This window comes from Amphibalanus amphitrite, unplaced genomic scaffold (assembly GCF_019059575.1).
Source record: "Amphibalanus amphitrite isolate SeventyFive unplaced genomic scaffold, NRLGWU_Aamphi_draft 000395F_arrow, whole genome shotgun sequence".
In the NCBI taxonomy this organism is placed as follows: domain Eukaryota; kingdom Metazoa; phylum Arthropoda; class Thecostraca; order Balanomorpha; family Balanidae; genus Amphibalanus; species Amphibalanus amphitrite.
This window is the reverse complement of record NW_024881889.1, coordinates 345,060-366,697: the sequence shown is the minus strand read 5'-3', so window position 1 is coordinate 366,697 and position 21,638 is coordinate 345,060. Positions and strand designations below refer to the sequence as shown.

Here is a 21,638-nt window from a genome sequence, read left to right as displayed (position 1 = left end):
CAAAACCCAAACGCTCGTCATTCCCCATGCCAAGACCTTCGCTGGGTTCCGGAGTGTTTTCCTCAGGAGAGGTTCTGCTTTGTAAACGGCCAAGACCTGTCCATCGTGCGGTTTTGTCCGGATTTTGTTTGTAAAAGAAAGCTATTTGCTCCAGATCTGCCTTTTGAAACTTCGTAAGATAAAACTTAACATTAATTGACACTTTTGGAGGGTCACTTGTCCTCGGCATTGACGATTTTCGTGTTATTTTCCCCAAAAATTTAGCGTTATAGATATTATAAACAATTTTAAATGATATTTTGTCTTTATTTTATTATGACCTGCAATTTTTGAAACTGGGTAACCTCTGTCTGTAAGCTTCTAGTCAGTTTTCAATAGTTAGGACTGCATTTTCAGCTACTTTCCGGAGCACGAGTCTGCTGCCGTACAAGGGTCGTTCAAAACGCTGTTAGTCTCGCATGGTTTCGTCCTTCAAAAAAATTAGCCACCGTTTTTATTAGATGATCATCATATTGTACTCATCCCCGCCGACACTGTGCCATGTGTCATTTCCGACATAACCATTCCCATTACTCCTGAAGCAGAGAGTTTCTCCGACCCGATTTTGCGACCTCCATTTTCATGCCTAATCCATGGTCACAGGTGAACCCTTTTTGTGAGCTCATGAAGGGTCGAATGCGCTTGAAAACAATGAAATTGCTAAAGGAAGCTTGTTACCAACCCCCATGCAAAATTTCAATTGTTAATTTCTTGTTGATTCAGAATTATTGACAAAAAAGCATGGCTGGTACCTGTCAACGAACTTTTGAGACGCCCTGTAGTACACATTGCCACGGTACTGGTCACTGCCCCAAGGTCCGAGCCGAGCAATACATTTTATGTCCTACCCACGGTATTTGGGACTGATACCAGCAGCACAAAGTAGGAGGTCAGGTACTGAAGTCTGAGTCCAACAGAAATCGCAGCCAACAGCATTGCCACTAAGGATGAGACCCAGTGGCAATTAGATTTGAAGGCAGCTAGCTAGTAGCTACAATTATAGTACCTGATCTCAGCTCAGTATATATAATTAAAATACTTAAAACGCTACGCTCATAGCCGAGCCACGAATCTTGTAAACGAAACATGCAATATGCCATTTACGGGCAAGGAGCCAACTATGGGGAATCTTGGTAGGACGCCCAAAGGGTAATTTCCTGCATTGTGGCAGGTCTTGGAAATGCCTGCCGCATAGCCTCCCGTTACCCTCTGCTCCACGCAACTTTGATGCAGGTACATTTTACAATGACAATCGGCTGTCTCGCGATGTCAAAGTCAAGGTTCTTTTACAGCCAAAACGTTCACGCATCACCGCCGTGGCGGTTCAACCGGGTCCCAACCGTTCAAACGGATTGACAAAGGGCCCGTGCCGCAACGAGGGAAAGGGTCTGCTTAATTAGCTAAATAACTTCGCGAGAAGTGTAGTTGTTTTGTCCATAAAAGTGCTACGGTACAATTCATAGGTGAAAGAACATGCAAAAGTTGGGACATGCACACCAAAGTTCGGCCCGTTGACAGACAGCACCCGGGTTGATTAGGGTGCCCGGATGAAAAATGTAACAATTAGCAGAGTTAACATCAGACCAACTTGAAAGTTCGCCGTTTCAGACGAGCTCTGTTATTAAAAATATCTACAATAAAAAATGTGAGGTCCGACACTCGCTCTGGCGTGTATTTGATTTTTGCATGGTTAATTGTCTCCCAGACGCGTTTTTCTGCCTTCAGCACAATTTTTCATTGTTATTGCGTCTGAGCACATCTATTGTCTCTGAGAATGGGACATGCTTGGTGTCCTAATGCTGGGTCCAGGGAACAGCCCCGGCTCAAACTTAAGTGAAAAGCCGGTAGCTGAAGGCACAGATCAACTCTGCGTGGTTACACAAAATTACATTACAATTTACAATTTTCAGCCGTCTGTGTGTAGCCTAGTGGCGCCAGTTTCATAAAATGGGTATCCAATGTCCGTCCAATGCTCTGATATCTTCGTCGACTGGTCGTCCAAAAATGTCCAAGCCAGCCCTTTGTCCAAAGATGTTCGAAAACTGCATAATGATTTACACTCAACACTTCTATTTCATTTCCTTTTAATGTGTTACCAGCCCAAGTGTTTATCATATCGAAAGTTGAGCTTTCTATTTGCCAATCAATGTTTTATGCGATTATTTTATAAAAAAAAAATGCTGATGTGTAGCGGCTAGCAAGTGATTGTCCAATGTTGTCCAAAGCCTCCTGCCTTTATCCAACCTAACTCCGAATAGGACATATAGGACACAAGGTCCAAGTTCCGATTGGCACCACTAGTAGTCGCCTACATGTTTGCTTGTGCCATTCAAAGCCGGACTTCTTATCATAACGAAAGCTTGAGGGTGTGAAAGGGTTTCAAAGCTAGGCGTTAAAACGAAAGCCGGACCCTGCGCATCCGGGTGCTCGCAATGCCTGATGTAACCACTAACCATTAGCATGTCATCATAAAATGGCATACAGCCAGTCAAAATTGTATGCCTTCCCGCAACAAAGCAAACATCACCAGCCCATTCCAAACAATCACAATCACGTAAACAAAGTCATGGATGCCACTACGATTCAATGAGATAGTATGATGAAAAAGGACAAAGCGTTGATTCCGGGATCACCAAATTATTATAGGTGGATGTAATCGTATAATCAATTTCTGAGGTCACCAACAACTGTCACTAAAATAACTGTCTAAAAACTACCTCATCTTCTAAAGTATCCACAGAATTGTATTATAATATCGTCACACTTTGCTAAGCAGTTAAAAGGAAGCAAAGCAGCAGCATCGTTACGTCCAGTGAGCGTATCGGCCCGCGGTGACGCATTTATGAACCACAGGAGATTCGCATGACGAACCGGCGACTCATGGGGACTCATTCCCGACTCAGTGTGTCATTAGGATTCCCTGTCACACGCCAGTGCCATACACAGAAACGTCTACTTCTGACAAGGACAGAAAACCCGTTACATGATGACACACGACAGACAGAGGGCATCAGCGCCTCAGGGCCTCGAGATTTCATCACAGCTACTTGACACACTGACACAGCAATGGCCGCGGGTTGGCACGGACGCATACTGCGGGTTTAGCTCACGTGCATGAGCACAATGACACAGTCAGGAGTGAACAACATCGTTCAGCATCGGCGCTCATCTTGCCCTTGACGTCGACATTTTTCAGATGCCGCGACCGTGATAATTTGTCACACTCACAGGCTTCCTGTCACATGTCAGCCTGATGAAGTGGCGTAGCCTGTCACCAGGATCCTGACTGTCCACCGTCCAGGTGTCAGGGGCTAGATAAGCGTATGACTGTCCACATGCTAAATAAACAGATACTTCTCGCAGCTCCCAGTGTCATTTAATTGTTCTTATTATTTAAAAATGAACGAAGTGGTAGAAAAGATAGATCGGTCCGTTCACATCTGCATGGTTTTCGTCACAAATAAGTTTTCGGTTTCTATCCCGTTTGATTCGTAGAGAGTTGGTTGGTCCCCTTGCCCACTTCATTGACCCCTACAAAGTACCACCACACATCTCTCCCGACACCCGCTAATGGGTATTTCCATTGCCTACGCACCGGCACGAATCCCCATCAGTCAGCGGGCGCTGAGCTGTGAACCCTCTGACATCAGGGGACCCTTCCGACCACGACAGCTCCCGCCCAGCTGGGACATCTCCCGGGCGCCGGCCGGACGGTCGGGGTGACGCGACGCTCACCCCGACACCGCCCCGACGCCATCGTGCCGCGCTCCGCCACCGCCCGGTGGCAGGTGTGGGCGGCGGCGGGGGCGGCGGCGGCCGGCCCGCCACGTTTGGTTCCTCCCGGTGCCGTAACCTTAGCTCGGCCAGAAATAGCGTGCGGATCCCGCGCGCCGCCGCGGCCGGAGCCGACACGACTATTGGCGCTGGGTGCCGAGCTTTCCGGGCCGCCGCACACTGGTCGGAAACGCTCCAGCGAGAGGCCAGCGGCCTTTCCGCAAAAGTTTTTTGCTTGTTATTCCACAACTAGTGAAGCAAACTTCATAAAACTTTGCATACCTTCTCTGTCATATGTAAGCTATCATTTGGATGTCAAGCACGAAATATATGACGTGAATCTGTTAAGTTATGACGTCATAATTGAGTATAATACAGGATCTAGCACCACTTTAAGTCAACAAGGGAAATTGGGAGCTGCTATTCGGGCACCGGGAATGGTTTCATGCACTCCTTGCAAGGTCCAGTGCTTGACTTTAGCATTTTTGACTTTGCGTGACGTCATTTATGACGTCACTAAGGCCATGTAAGTTTTTCGTCAATAACTCCTGATCAGATGGAGCTAGAGAGTCGGGAAAGCCACCATTGGACTCAGGAAGGCCTGCCGAATCGAATGATATGCAATATGACCTCCTTCAACCATTTTCGTGACCTGAGGGGCTCCGACCTGACCTTGACCCGAGGTTAACACCTTAACCCTCGCCGGCACAGGGCGGGTTGATGCAACCCCCCTAAGGTTTTTCGCGAATAACTCGCGTAAAAAGCGGCCGATCGCGACGAAACTTTCAGTACCCTCGCATTGATCAATTTTACACCTACCCTTCAAATTTCATGACCCTGACTCTAATGACCTTTGACCTGTGACCTCTTTTCCGTGAGCATGTTTGGCCGAAATCGCGATTCGGCGTATGTCAGCTCGCATTAGCCGCGCGTTTGCAAGCTTTTCGTGGTTTCAAACGTTCAAACATGTGATTTGATGTTGCTCCCATACATAAGGATGGGTGTCAAGGTCACCTGAAGGTCAGGTCAGGTCATTGACCTTTGGTGACCTCGGGTGACCTCGGTTCACTTTTTCGAGTTTTACATGTTTCTAGGCTAGTTTTTGGAGCTGAATTCAATTTAGCAACCATTTGAACATTTACGAAGCAGTTTTGGCGCCTTCGGAACATGTCACGAAGCTGTCAGAGGCGGTTGACACGTATTACGAATACCCGTCACAACCCCTACCGGTTGACCTGACCTGACCTGACCCGACCTGGTCTAAATGCTTAAAGACATCATCTCTGATCAAAACTAATACGATATTCGTGATCAGCACCCCGGAAAACCACATAGCAGCCACAATTTACGACTTTCTAACAGGTCCCGATTTTCCCGGTTTTCGGGTCATTGACCTGACCTGGAAGGTCACCCGATGACCTAGGACCTTAAAATTGAGTATCATCGGCTTTCTCTCGTGACGGGCAACACGCTCGTTTTTTCCGCGAGGCTCTAGCTCGATCAGGGGCCAAACGCGAGGGGGGGTCGTACCAACCTCCCCCCCCCCCTTGTGCCGTCGAAGGACGCAAAATGGCCTGTGCCGGCGAGGGTTAAGTTGACTTCACCCGAACACCAAGTATAGCATTCAACGCGCCTGAGCTAGACAAACACGATTATGCCAAAATCGCGGCAGTGCGACCATTTTTGGCAAAGTAATTAACCTAAAACCGAGCCCGTGCCTTGTGGCACTTACCTGACCTAAGAGGTCACTGGCTGACCTAAGACCTTAAAATCGGGTAGTACCTAATTTTTGCGTCTTATAACGGCACACAAGCTTGTTTTTTTTTTCCGCGAGGCTCTAGCTCAATTAGAGGCGAAACGGCGAGGGAGTTGTACCAACCCTCCCCGGTCAATGTAGAAAACCAATCGGTCCGGCCAGGGTTAAATACCGGAATTGTGATCTAATGTAAAAAGACGGCCCAAGGTAACCCGACGTCAGTGACAGGTGTCCTATATTTGCAGCGTCTTATATTCACGAAGGTTTCAGTTTCCACTTTGTTCAGCCGAGTGATGGTTATCAATTGCAAGGCTCTCTAAATGCAAGCCTTAATTGCCACGCAATATGTGGAAGGCTTTTGATGTCAATGCATAAATAAATGCATACATAAAACGCGCTTTTCACAAAATTCATAAACTCAAGCGCATCTGTTTTAATGACCAGTCAACTACGCATGGATGCGTGCAGGCCACACAGGTCAGCGTAAGCCGGGCGCGGCGGCCGAGCCGAAACTGGGGCGGGGCGGGCGGTAGTTGGGTAGGAAGAGCGGCTCCTGCAAATTTTGCGCAAATATGCGCAGTTAGCTTTTATGTTGCCCTGGTGTAAATTTAAATCCTACTTCATCTCACAAAAAATCAGAGTGGAACTAGATGGGACTACCTGTTGTTTCCTTACCTAAACTTTGCAGTTATATTCCAGAATCACTGTAGGAGAGCCTTCATAAAAAAGCTATAGTACATCTTAGTTAGGGAAAAAGTATACCAAAAATTTTGCACTGACCAGTCGGCAACTTCATAACGAACATTTTGATGCATAATATGTGGGATTTCAATTTGATGTCTATCAGCAGTAAGACTCTGAATATCCGGCTCAAGAAACCTCTTGCTCCGCGTCAATTTCCGAGTTCTGGGATACCCCATCTTCGGGGGCTGATTACAGCTATTTTTGGTCACCCGGATTAGTTTTTTTGGCCTAAGTATAATAATTTGATCAATTTCAAATCGATCTATATAAAAAATAATCCGAAACTCCGGAATCGCCCGTGGCCTCTCGTGAGGGCGTTTCCGACCAGTGTGCGCCGGCGAGGTACGGACGGCCGCGAGGGGCGGCTGTTTGTTCACCCCGGGCCACCAAATTCCAGCGCGATGGCACCCAGACAGGTGGCAGATAGGCCCAATGCGTTAGCCGCCCAGCGGCTGACTGCGATTGCCGATTGCCAATTTATGAGCTGACACTAAATAGTTGGTCTTGTTATAAGATAGAGACCAGACAGTCGTTTCTAAATTTAAATGGTCGAGTGGAGAGGCTGCAAAGCGCCAAACGAACCAACCTCGAAACGGAGCGTTCTTGCTTTTTACATTGCGGCATTTTTTACATAGCATTGACATTATGTGTCATGGCATAACATTATGCGTCATGTAATCATCGAAATAGACGGATACGGCCTTGACTTCGACAAAAATTTCAATATAAACAGGGCGTAACACAGCAACAATGGGCTATATAGTTTAATTACGGGTAGTACTTGACAGTTGACAGTGCTCAAGTGAGTTTATGTATGACGATTTATAGGATAATTTATTATTTCTCACGAAAAGTGTACAGTAACACTGTTCTTGTCTCTATCATATAGATTATAGATTTTTTTTCGGGAAAGAGCAGCAAAGTTAAAATCCGGAATAACAATAATAACAGTGATAAATTTCAAGGTCCAGACTAAGCAAACATATTTACTAGCATAAGAAAAGAATAGGTTTTGTGGCCTAAATAGAAGATACATGTCATCCATTTTTATACAGGAAGGTTCGTGATAACAAGCAAAACTGTGGATAAAAGACAGCTATTTTGATTCCAATGCGGATGTGTCAGAAAGAAGCACAGCAATAAATTTGATTATAGATAACTGAGGAGGAATGCGATGTTCATAGCTCCTCAGAGCTTTGAAATAAGGCACGTGACGGGTACGTGCCTACTGCCTACTTTCTGAGGCATGCACAAAATAGTGGTTCTTTATTTACGTTCTCGACCATGCGATGATTAATTCTAGTCCCTATTGTAGTAAAAAACGGTCCCTTATTTCACATTCATTCTTGTTGAAGGTAGCGTTTGCTGGGCGATGAACACGGCTGAAATGATAAATGTTATTTATTCGTATAGGTAATGCCGTAAATGGTTTCAGTACCAGAGGGGCTGATATACCGCGATAAGATTTCAAAGGCATTCATTCAGTGTTGTAGAGTTAGCATCGCAACAGCAACATCATCTAAATTTGCTAGGACTCGAACAAGAAATAGAGGGAGAGGGATATAAAGAGGCAGAAACAGATCGACAAAGATAGAGCGAGCGAGAAAGAAGAGAGAGAGAGAGAGAGAGAGAGAGAGAGAGAGAGAGAGAGGGGGGGGGGGCGTAAGGAGGGAGGGGGCGTAAGGAGGGAGGGAGCGAGGAGGAAGAGGATAAATGAGCTGGGAGCGAGTGGAGGGGATCGTCAGAGGTGCACAAATAGCCCAGACTGTCTCCTACACGGTCTCCGATGGCTCCGGTTTGTCTCACCGATCATCCTTAGGTATATCCCAACATATCTATACTTTCAAGTAAAGCTGGTTATTTACATTACAGTTATTAATATTTACAGGACGTAAACGCTATTCCTGAAGTGTTTTTATTTCTGAAGCTATCCGCAGATATATCGTCATTTTTTAAGAAGCCGACAGACATACGGTATGCGCTGATTTGGGCAAAGTGCGCAGCAGGACTTGGTACATACACCTCCACCTGAAATGCATACTGGTGGTGTATAGACTAGAGTGAGGCGGTCTGGTTGTTGACTGTGTCTGGAAACACTGGAAAGTCAAGAACTACCCTCATAAAACCACCGGGACGCTCAATTAATTCCTCTCATCCAATGAGGGTTCAGTTCCACATGGACCAGACGGGCGTCCATCTCAATCTGCCGTCCCATAGCGTCCCTCTCCCGTTTAGTCGGGCAGTTACTACTTGGCGGGCTGAAGGTGAAGTGACCTAACGCTGCAGTGTGCGGTGCACATCAGTGTTTCTGTTTAGGAATATGAAACTTTAAGGAGTGTGTAACAAGTTTTTTCCTGGATCAACATTACTTCATTTAGGTAAGAAAACATTATTTGAGGACGATTTTGCAATATTTGCTAATGGGACGAAGCCCATTAAATTGCTATGGAATACCTATCATATTGAGGACCACAAACGTTCAGAAAACGTTTTGACAATAGGCTTTAAGAAGCGGCTTTAAATCCTTTTATAATCCATCGCTGACTACATCTACACCGCAATCTATACACATTTCACGTGCAACGCTAATCTCTTCGCTAATACAGATCCTGGTCTATTTTTTCTTGCTTAGCAAACCTCAGCTGTCTTGTAAAATTTTCACGACGCATTCATGCATTACAGGTTAGAGGCAGATAAATCCGATATTCCTGTTTTCTGCGTGGCTCTGTGAGGTCGGTCCCTGCCATGGATGGTGTGAGACCATCCATGCTGCCGATCGTTCGACGCGCTAGTTTTATTGGGGGTTATATGACCGAAGGACATCGACGGCCGACGGAACTGCCTCGCCTGACGGGGTCACCAATGTGGAACACGCTGCCGGTTTTTCCGAAGTAAAACTGGAGATTTGCTAGACAATGTTAGACTAAGTGAAATTAATGTAGTTAGCCATATGAAAGCAAATGTTTGACAGAAAGTAAGCGGCCATTTTGTCGCTGCTGGAGACAACTGCCGGAAAACTAACTGCATTCCCGCAACATCCAATTACTCATCGATACGTATCAAATGAAGCAGGGCAGATTACCATATTATTTTTCTGAGGATGTCGGAATATAACAACATGTTAAAATACCAAAAAGGTGCAATATCCTTGTTTATAACACAGCCTTTGTTCCGAGTCTGTGCCTTTGGATGGATCTCATGTGCTTAAAATTTTCAGAAAAATGCACTAAGTATCCATTTGAATTATTACTTATGCCAACATGAATGGTAGAAGAATAATCAATTGTAATTAATACATACTTTACGGTGCGTTCACTGGAGATTAACCGTGCATTAATTCGAAGGTAGCCGTGCACCAATTTAAATTGGTGCACGCGCGTGCATTGATGAATTTCTCGACTGAAGCTTTTTGGAAGGGTCATTGACTTTATTCTAAGAATTCCCATAAAGGCCCTTTTAGTGTCTTGGACTAAGTTTAATTTTCATTTAAATTCGCACCGTTAAGCATGTATTAATTAGTTTAACACATGGTTTCCGTGCATAAATGGTTTTAACGCACTCGTGGATGGAATGGAGCACTTGTGCGTTAATGCACTCGTTTCACTCGTGCATTAACACACGCGTGCTCCAATCCATCCACGTCGTGCGTTAAAACCATTTACACACGGGAAACCATGTGTTAATATATATTTGTTGTCAAGTCTAGATGTGTTTTCTCCACTGTCAATGACTGATTTCTTCTTGCTGAGTAATGTTTTGCAACCTATTAATTTCTATGCCAGTGGTGGCTCAAATATTGCTGTTATAGCTATGCAATGTGTACCTAATCTTATATTGTTTGAATAAAGTTAGGCAAATTCAACTGAAATCATGACTGTAATATTTGAAATATGTTATCTGATTGACCTTCAACATACCAACATATAGCCTGGGCAAGGATTATGTCAAAAATGGCAAGGCAAGAGGAAAATAGAACAAGTCAGATTGTATTGCCACTCCTTTAGTCAGAGAATGAGGACAAGTTATAAGCAAAAAACACAGATCACCCTGAAATCTTGAAATCAATGTCAAAGCCTACCTGACAACTTGTATGGTCACCCTCTTTTTAAAGTAATGCAATGCATTAGGTAGGTACATTGCTATAGGTGTGAAATTTATGGAGAACTTCACAAACCCCATTACAAATCAGTTTTATAAGCATATGCTTCAAATTGCTATGCTTCCCACACTAACTGAAAGGTTTTTGGGCAAACTCATGAGCAAACTCCATGCCAGCATATCTTGTTATTGAGTAAACATGTTGACTACTTAACTGACCATTCCTTTTTCTATAATTATATTAATTACAATTCTACACAGACCTGTACCTAGACAATTCATGACACATTTTCCACCCACAAAATTATTACCTACACAACTGAACACAAAGCCTATGTTTAAAATAATCACATATCTGTTGCATTTTTGCTGTATAGGTACCTGTCTATAAAACATGAATAATTTGATGTTGTGAGCCTTGTGACCAGATGAATGTTTGTGGTATTGGTGTTACAACAAGGAAATTGAAAATTTGTCATGCAGTTTAGGGAAGTTATACCTAGGTTATGTTCAAAATGTAGTGAAATGCCTTCATTTACTAAATCTCCACATTGAAGAGCTATATATTCTTTTGAAGGAAATTATTAGGTACCTATTTACATTAGAGCTAGGTAGGTAGTTACCTGCATGTTAGCATCTTTCAGTGTTGTTCTTTATCAATCAAAATGAATGGAAATTTAAAAAAAAATAAGTACCTACAAGTGATCAGATAGGATAGGTAGAGCAATTTTACAATTCATTTGACTTTCAGTTTCAGTTCTCATCAAGCCAATTAGGTTAGGTACCTACCAGCACCTCCATAATCGCTCCCCAAAATGCCCCCTGCCACGAACCTCTTATGAAGAGTTTATAGAAGTGCAGGCTGCAGATTTCCGGCCCATGCAGAGTTTTCAGTTCTTTGGCAATTCCTTAACTCCACTTGGAGCTCACAACCTTCTATTACCACACCATCACATCACAAAATATAATGTGGAAGTCCTTATACACTTTGCTTACACTGCACAAGACACATATCCACAGCACAGTACAGCAACTGAAGCGAGCTGTTCACTGTTACAATTATCTTTCAAATTCAACTGACACCAATAGCTGGTTACCACGCAACGCGCTAGCAAATGGCGTCAGCTTGTCCCACGAATGGCGGTTGTTGTGGAAACCAGCTGACGAAACTTTACCAGAACCCATTTTCGAACAGGAGTTTTGTTAAGGCGCCCCAAGAATTTGTGCGCCGTTTTTCGAAACATGCCCACCACTTTCGCAGTTTTCCATCCTACATTTTACCTACACGGTGTCTCATGAGACACAATGTTAATCCAATGGGAACTGTCTCGTGGGTGTCTCATGGAGGAGATTTGTAGGAACTGTTTTTGAAGACACGTAAAGAAATGTAATGACCAAATACCGTTGACAGCTGATTGTACCGACCAATTGCTACCAGTTAGCTGTTTTTATAGTCATTTTTGTACAGAAAACACAAACTGAAATCTGTCTCGCGGCTACCCTTTTCGGCTCTTTCCTGTCTCCTACATTGTAGGCAAGTAGGAAGGTTTGTGCACCTCTGGGGATCGTCTCTATATGAACGAGAATGCCTAAGGAAAATGTGCTTACTGAACAACAAATACTCACCACCAATTGTTGACAACGACAAAAATACCTATTTACCTATTCACAGCACAATAGATAGGTAGTATTTACATCAGCGTTCAGTATATTTTTCTTTTTCTGATAGCGATCAATGACATTACTATTGTGGACATCGCCTTGACTTTGTACTGAGCGTTTAGGATAACATAATTAAGTTAATACTTTCCTCCTATTTTAGGCTATTCTAGTATCCTGCTGGAACATTCAATGTAAGGAAGTGTTGGTAAGGTTGACAAGGTGACATGCAAATGACTGCAACTTTTACCGCACAGCAGCAGACAGTTGGGTATATTCACTCTGGCGTCGAACGTCTTAGGAGCACCCACATCGGCGGGGGTAACGGCATGGGCCAAGGAGTCAGATCTTATCTACCTCTGATGACGGTCGATTAGCGCCTGGACTGACATATCTGACCCTGGTCAGAACTCAGACACATCTGACACATATCAGACCCATTAGGTAAAACCGACAGGGGTGCGCTGACTGCTTAGTGCTTGGTGACTTAAAGCTGCTTCGGGAAGACGGAGTACTTAAAAAAAAAGTATTCCACTTCATCCACAAGTAGCCACCGAGCCAGTGTAAGTGCGAGATTATATGAAAAGTGTCAGCACCCTATCGCAAAACTATGCCGTAGTTCCATTCACGAACATCATAGTGCATCTGACGCGAGAGGAGCATGCATCCCAGGTGTGCCACTCACCAGCCGTTCCTTGGTATGGTACTCGAAGGACGAAGGTTCTGAGGACCTCTAGTGGCCGGAGGCTGCACCAGAATTCGATGCGACTATAAAGGCGGCGCCTCCCCTCAGCGCCAGAGAACCACCACGGATCGTTGAGCACCCGATCCAGGATCTGGAAGGAAAACAGGAGGGCGTCGGATTCGGAATATTGGACAGAATGAGTGGGTAGAGACCATATCAAACTAGCAACGGATCACCTCGGATTAGCCGCAGTGGTGGATACTGATTAGGGGGCTCGTGCGTCACTGCTAGCGTGATGTCACCATTCTTCGCGCTCCATTAAGCCACATATGCTCAAACCCTGTGTACTGCGATATCCAACAATCGAAACGATAGCCTAGTTTGCACGATGTTGCATTCCAGCCATTCACCCAAGCTCAAATAAAGCCATGCTAGTCTTTGGGTTGAGGAAAATGTGAAAACACGGATATCACTAATTCATTCAAGGAATCGTTTGGCGCCATAACGGTTCGCCTATGCATTCACATGCGACGGGTGAGCGCGTTCGCGGCGCCGCGGCACATGCTCATTTGGTACGCATGAGATGTTGTGACAACGCGGTACCACACGGCACGCCCGCCGCCCTTCTTTGATACGACCAACAGACCTACACACGCGGCGGCTGCATTGAACTAGCGATTCGCCGGCGCCCGGCTCGGCGAGGCACTCACACCGGACGGTTGGCGCTTCCTTACAGAGGCCGCTGGCCTTGTGGCGGAGGCAAAAGAGCGGCGTTCGCTGAACACTCGACTGCAAGTGAAAGGGGCTGGCCGCGTCCGGCAGCGCCTGAAGCCGTCCGTAGACCGGAGCCGTGTCCCCGAGCATGTCATCGGGGCTCAGGGCACACGCGACGCCCGACCGGGTCCGGTTCACGGTTTATATGGGCCCCTCCAGTTTTGACACTTCACGTGGAGTGGCGGGCCAGGACAATGGCGCAGGTAAAATAACGAGCTATTCGGTGATAGTCGAAAGGAAAGCACAAAGGATTTTACTGTGAGATCCGAAAGAAAAACTGGTTTTATCACACAACATTGTTATTTGTTAGTTACAAATTATATGTCATAATAGTAAATGACCATCGTTGTCATTGCAAGCAAACAGACGAGTGCATCCGCTGAGATCTTGGCAGCTTAGGCAGACATGATGTATGATGACACATTACACATAACTAGCAGAGATGAATCAAAGATATTTCCTCGGTATGATGCAATGACAATCCGCACAAATTTTACACATACTTCATGCCTAGATACCGCACCTTTCGCCTCTCAGGCTTTTTATCTATAGTAGTGGTAACATTTGTCACAAAGATCACTGAAGCACCAGTCACGTCCCGAAGACATAAAATTGCCATCTTTTGGGAAAACATATTCACTATCGACACAGCCGCAAAGATGCATGTCATTTCACAACGGTCACAAAACTTTTAGATGTGATATGCCGTACATTAGATCAGTTTTGACTCAAACCCTGCTTTCACTTCTCCCATTCAACTATACGCTTAACACTCCATTGTGGTGGTCTTTAAACGTTTCATTATTGTTTCGTAGCATTGTTCTTCTAACCGGACTAACCCATTTCTTCTAACCGGACTAGCCCATTTCCGTATCGCAGACAGGTTTTGCAACGCCTTAGTGTAAGATAAGCCAGCTCAGGTATGTAACTAAAAGTCTAACCACGGTTATTGCACAATCGGCTAAAGCCGGGAGATTCCAGAGTGAGTATGCAGAATCAGCGAGTCATGCAACAGAAAGCTCAATACTAATTAGGATTTATTACCAAGCTACCTAAGGAGATTCATAACAGCTAAACCATTTAGCTTGCTGAAGATGTAACTAAGCAGCCAAGCTCCGTTTCAAGCTAATAAGCAGCTTATCATCCCAATTCCATAACACATCACAACCGCAACACTTGGCCGTGAAACGCGCCCTCTTCTGAGATCAAAATCGATGTCAGTAGGGCTGCTAGTCTTCTGTCGTTCACCGGCCTCTCCGTGCAGTCCACACAGCACAGCCACTTCCCCGACTGTCGGTGAAACTCATCCCCTTTCTCCAACGAACCTTCAGCCGCACGGCCTACCCTAAGGTCCACCACGTACCCCGGAAGGCATCGATTCAAATGGGAAGCCGCTACCGTCAGAGTTTCTGTCTGCGCCGTCATTCCCATCGCCGATCTAGTTCTGTCAGCGGTCTCACACGAGCTGATTTCAACCGCCGCTGATGATCGAATTAATACAAGACTCGAGTAAGCGTAACTGGCGTTGACTAGCTCTGATGAGGAGACTGCAGTGGCACGCGGCAGGCGAGGGGAAAGAAGACGTACCAGGCTATCCCGCATGTCATCCAGAGTCAGGTCCGTGGAGACTATTGCAGGACGAACCACCGTGTCTGTAAAGAAAAAAGCGGCGGTAAATGTTTGCTATTTTGCTGGGACTCATGCGGGTGGATTAGGGCTTTCTGTTGAGTGCAGTTCTAAGCGCCCAACAGAACAACAACGTAGTATTGTAAGTCGTATAGGTAATGTCCCTATTACCCGGATGCGATGCGCGTAGTGCAACAATCCACGGCATGTCGTAAAAAAGATTTGCCCGACTACCTCCGCAACACATGTCAGGTTTCGTTATTACCGTTTCATGTTCGACGCACCTGTTCTAGCGCGATTCAAAGAATGTAAGTATGCGTGACCATGAGACGTCAACCATCAGCGCTTCGTATCAGTTTCACATTCCGAAACATGTTGGCGATCCATCAAACATTAACGAGTAGCGCCAACAACACCAAGGCCTGGCCAGAGCGCGGGTTCAGCGATACGTCGTTACTAGCCGCGGACCGAGGCGGCAAAGTTGCCAAGGCCACCCGCACCTTATATGGAACAACCGGTTCGAAAACAGACTGGCAGGTTCCGCCACAGTCACGTGATGATCATGTGACAGTCACGTGACAGTCCGCTAGGCACTGCCCATGCCGGATGTGCATTTCTAAGCTGTTCTTTCACCACCAACCGATTAGAATCGCATCACGATAAATGTAAAACCACACAAAAACGATAATATAGTAGTGTGTTTATGTAGATCTCTGGATAGTGGATAGCGGATCATATGCATCTTGAAATAAATATTCTATAGATTGACCGGAACCACAACTGGAACCAGCGACATTCACAGATAAATAAATATAAAATACATATGCACATACGCCTACATGGCGACTACGTGGAAATTGACTTATACTTTAAAAAAAGTTTAGCGAAAAACAGATATATTTCTTGCAATTCATTAATCAATCGCATCGCTGTCGTTAAGCGCCCGAATATACTATTAAAGCCCAAATTCCATCTCATCTAGCAGGCATAGCTCTTAAAACTAATACCATTTACCTCCAAATGTCAGTTCATCTTCTTTATCAGTTCTACTCCACACATTCTATATTCCCTCCCCTCTCCTCACCGTCTAGGACGCCGCGGAACGCGTGCAGGTCACGTCGGTAGGTGACCTTCCAGAGGTCAGGCGATCCATCCAATAGGCGGGCAGCTACACCGGCGTGGGTGAGAGCCAGCTGGAGGCACTCTGTGCCGTGATCCAGCTCGTGCTCAGAACACTGACGGCGGAGGAAAGCGATATCTTTAGTGGCGGCCATAATGGACGACTGGGTGATGTGCAGTTCTGAAACTGAGCTTCCGATATAGTGTCAATCACAATGAACCGATGAACATCGATCAATGTCAATCATGCTGGAGTGTGGACTGTGGAGTGGGTGCAAGCTTTACAAAAAGTGAAGGTGATGCGATGCTACCGATGATATCGTGCAAGGTGAGTTTGCTATTATCAATGCAGGATGCGTGGAGCACCGGAATGCGATAAAAGTCTTGTGCACCATATCATACGAGGACTGCATGTTGCAACGGACCGTACGTGCGATTATAATATGTCATGAATTCACTGTCACACATGATTCCACAAACAACACATGCTCAGACTGGTTCCGAAGGTTGCTACCAACCATAAATAGTAGGTTATATAACCTAAACATTGCCTGCAGCGCAAAGTAGAGCATGGAGTCATGTGAAATAGTGGCTATTGATAATGGCCCTTCGCACTTTTTTAAATTGGTACATAGCGTGCCATGTAGTTCCGTGTCAAATTAAAGCGGGGAACATAGGCCTCTTATGCGATTTTTATTGAAGAGGCTGCAAACACTTTCAAAAGCGCGATGCGAGAATTAGGAAATCATGCGCAATTATGAATGTCCGGTACGGAATAGTACCTAGTCAAAGGTGAGCATCCAAAGCACTGGATAGATATTACTGTTTGCCTGGCCTATTCAAATACATTAGCCAGAGGGGTGTGGTAATAACTGGTGTAAGCAAATTGACCACGGTCAAAAATGCATTAACAGAATGCACTTAAGCCAACATTTTGGGATGGTCTCGTTCCTAAGTCGGCTTAGAGCTTCGGTCCAGAAAATAAATTTATCGTTGGCATACAGTAAAATACATACCAAACTCGGCCGGTGATAAATTTTCAAGACCTCAGTCCTTACTGAATTTTGAACTCGGCCTTCGGCCTCGTTCAAAAATCCAGTAAGGACCTCGGTCTTGAAAATTTATTTACCCCGGCCTCGTTCAGTATTATATATTACTGTATGCCTGGCCTATTCAAATACATTAGCCAGAGGGGTGTGGTAATAACTGGTGTAAGCAAATTGACCACGGTCAAAAATGCATTACCAGAATACACTACAGCCAACATTTTGGGATGGTCTCGTTCCTAAGTCGGCTAAGAGCTTCGGTCCAGAAAATAAATTTATCGTTGGCATACAGTAAAATACATACCAAACTCGGCCGGTGATAAATTTTCAAGACCTCAGTCCTTACTGATTTTTGAACTCGGCCTTCGGCCTCGTTCAAAAATCCAGTAAGGACCTCGGTCTTGAAAATTTATTTACACCGGCCTCGTTCAGTATTATATAATACTTCATCGATTATGATAACCAGCGCAGAAACAGACTACAAACCAATGAACTGCAACATAAAAAGATGCAGCAACGCCTCAGCCAAAGCGTAGCAAAGAACGATGGCTTTACAAACTGAACTTAGCAAGGATATTAGAGGAGGGCATTCTTAAAACAGGTTGCATGTGTCCAGCATGCTGACTAGTGACTCCTAATGCAAAATTGCGTGTGTCAGATATGCCTAGCGCCAATAATGTGGGCTGTCAACAGCCATTTACGCTCCCTGATGAGTAAGCGAAAGCCGTTTACTCGTAAACCCGGAGGTTGTAAGTAAGCTCTTTATGTTCGGGAAATTATTCAGATCTATGAAAAAACTAGCGTACAGTTGTTTGCATATTGAAATGATGTCATTTGTATGTTGCCCATTAAAAACCAAGTGATGAATATGCTAAATTAGGTCGATATTCCACACCAGGAAATCGAAGGGAAAGTGTCCTCACGCAATGATGCTATAAACCTTGCTATATCGTGATATTTCCCTTAAACTAATGTCCACTCGCCATTATGATCGTGAACACGACACAACCAGCGGCAGCCGTGTCACATTGCATACAACTTCCCTGTTCCTGTACATACAACAGCTCTTTCTAGCACCCTTGAACTGAGGAGTTTTGAAAACAATGATCGCTCTGATCTTAAGCTTGAAGCAAGCCTTGCAAACAAACATATTATTACGAGTAATGAATTCATTCGCTAGCTTTGTTGTAAACAGATCCTATTTCCTGACGTCTTGATTCGAACTGAAAAGTGAAAATACGATAGAAAATAATCTATTTTATGTAACTATCACGTGAATACAATTCAGTAGCAGTTAGGCCAACCGCAAAAAAAAGACAGCAGGTACAGCGCTCATATTCTGTTGGGATATAATGTCATCGAAGTGGCAACCGATGCTCCTACATCTGCCGGTAACGGGTGCGATAATGTCATACCGTACCTGTTGATAGGCGCGCCGGATCACCGAGTAGGTGAACGCCTGCGGCGTCTCGCTGGCGCGGTGCCGCGAGCGGTCCAGGCTGCGGCCGAGACAGGCGCGCTGGCCGGCGGGCGTCTCCAGCACGGTGGAGACCAGGGGCCGGGTGAGACCAGCAGCGCCGTGCGCCGCCGCGGCCGTCACCAGCGCCGACACCAGCGGCGCCGGCACCAGCGGCCGAACGCCGTCATGCACCAGCACCACGTCTGGTGCGGGCTCTGAGCCGGGCAGACGCGCACAATGGTCAGCTTGTGTATGTTACAGACATGTAGACGTCTGTACATAAGGGTGTTTTATTGTATGAGCTGAACCAATGAGTGGGAAACATGAGTAAATTATAAATGAAATAGGTGTTAAGTTGGGTGAAGGAAGAATAATGGAGACTGTCAGGACAACTACAACATAAACAAAGTGGCAGCCTATTCAAGTGAGCATTAACAAGGTGTTTTCCTCTTCAATTAGATATCATTACAAAGAAAACACATCACACAAACATGTTAAAAACTGCATCCAAGCACAATCGTGCACCAGAATGGAACCTGTTTCAATTACCTACTTAATTTGCTTTCTCACTTCTTGCTATTAGTTTGAAAAGCATACTCACCCTTCCCAATCTCCACCAGTTCATTGATGGCATCCAAGCCACACTTGATAGAACGATGCCTACTGGTAGACCCAGGGACATATATAACCCTGCTTTCTGCCAAAGGCTTGGTTATCTGATATTCACTTGCAAATGTCTGGTCAGTACTATCAACTGAAAGATCATCATTTTTATCTAACCCAGCAACATAATCTTGAACCAACGCATTGCCATCTGGCTTGTCTGCAGAATTTTTGTAATTTAGCTTTGGTTGTGAGCCAGAGGTCACTTGATCATACGCATCCAGCACATGGCACCACCATGAGGGAAGGTTTCCCACTCTAGTCTGGTCTGAAGTCACCACTATTACCTTCTTCACTTCTTCACAGGCCAGCAAGCTGGATATTGTGTAGCTTATCAGGGTGTGGCCCTGCAAAAAAAATGTTACAAAGTGGCACGCAGTGCAGATCAAAATGCAAAACTGCATTAAAACTGATCACAAAGTTGGAGTTTTTTTTTAGCTTTTTTTCTTTCAAGATATTTCCTTTTTTCCTTCCCAAACAAGCATGTAGCTAAAATAATACAACTCAAAAAAAATTGCCAGCATACTTACATGGACAAGTGAAAATTGTTTTGGACATTCATCTCCGAACCTCTCCCCACAACCGGCGGCAGGAACCAACACCCAGGCATTAGGCATTGTTTATAACTTCAAGGCCTGCAATTTATAAAATGAGTCAAAACATTATTTCATTTATACGATTCACTTCAAATACATTTAGACAAAATCACACATTCACGAGTGGCCAACCTCTTATTTCCATCAATTCTGAGGCCAGTGTTACCAACAGAAAAATAGCCACCTGCCGGAATTTTTTGCCTACAGACCGCTTCACATACAAGTGAAAATTGTTACGGCTTACGCTCCGTATGTGAAGCGGTCTTCAGGCAAAAAACTACGGCACGCGGCTATTTTCCTGTTGCTTAAGCTGGCTTCAGGTCTGTCTTTGTCTATGATAACATGCCAGTTTTCAGCAGAAAAGTAACAGAGCTGAATCCTTTCAATATACAAGAAACAAAAAGAAACATTTTACATTGCTAATGTAAGGTTAATACGGTTTACGCAATTATTTAACAAAAAACTAGAAAAAAACCATTGCCACTTGATGTTGTTGCCCGGTCAAGGTGCCAATTTCCTAGGCATGAATTCAGTTAGAAAGATAAGGCGAGAGCTGTCAATTAAATACAAGCAGCATTTCATATTTGTCTGGCCCTCTTCCTCCAGTGAATTCTCCATTCCAGTTCCAAATAAATAAAAAAAATCATGAGCATAAACACACACACACCAATGCAATAAATTCCTTAAAATCAAATATGTTCAAGTTTTCTGCTTGTTGAGTGTTTTTGGTTTTCGCTGCGGTGTCTTCGAGCAAGAAGCATGCAGCTAACAGCAGACTACTTTAAAGCTGAACATAATTCATTTTGAAACAGGTGCGTCAATTTCACGGACGTATAAATAAACGGACGTTTATTTATTTACACGGACGTGCTGTTACTAGACTGCTGCCAATTTATATGGAAGCATCGAATTCCAGCAGAAAGCGTCGATTTTTTTTCTCTACCGCAAGAGTAGTAAAGGAATCTTGCGCAAGACGCGTATTTACAAATTGCAACCGAGCTCCGCCGTAGGGTATTTTATTTCCGCCGTAGTGTATTTCACTTGGGGTATTTTCTACCATACATCTTCCTGAGCTTGGGGTAATTACAATTTGTCGGCGACGTTCAAAAATGATGCACCTTTTTCGCAGTATAGGTTATCGCATGTGCATATTTTTGCCTTTTGGTTGCGCTTTTCCCTCGCTCGTATGGGGCAGGCGTTGAACGGACCCCATCGGTTTTTCGTGAGTAACTCGCGTAAAAACCGTCCGATCGCGACGAAACTTTCAATACCCCCGATTTTATCAATTTTACACCTACCCTCTGAGAATTTCATGACCCTGACCCAAATGACCTTTGACCTGTGACCTATTTCTCGAGACCATGTTTGGCCCGAATCGCGATTCGGCGTATGTCGGCTCGCATTAGCCGCGCGTTTGCAGTCTTTACGTGGTTTCAAGCGTTGAAACATGTGATATGATGCTGGTCCCATGCATTAGGGTGGGTGTCAAGGTCACCTGAAGGTCAGGTCAGCTCAATGACCTTTGATGACCTCGGTTCACTTTTTCGAGTTTTACATGTTTCTAGGCTAGTTTCTGGAGCTGATTTCGAATTTAGCAACC

General features: G+C 44.8%; 1 protein-coding gene across 1 annotated transcript; it reads right to left on the bottom strand.

Moving 5' to 3' along the window:
- Positions 1-12,474: 12,474 nt before the first annotated feature.
- Positions 12,475-20,077, bottom strand: LOC122390414 (D-ribitol-5-phosphate cytidylyltransferase-like). The gene is made up of 7 exons (XM_043383321.1): positions 19,973-20,077; positions 19,381-19,789; positions 18,741-18,994; positions 16,240-16,390; positions 15,117-15,181; positions 12,756-12,906; positions 12,475-12,491 (listed from the first exon to the last, which is right to left on the bottom strand). The coding sequence occupies exons 1-7, from the start codon at positions 20,057-20,059 to the stop codon at positions 12,475-12,477; spliced, it is 1,134 nt and encodes a 377-aa protein (XP_043239256.1). The 5' UTR covers positions 20,060-20,077.
- Positions 20,078-21,638: the final 1,561 nt, after the last annotated feature.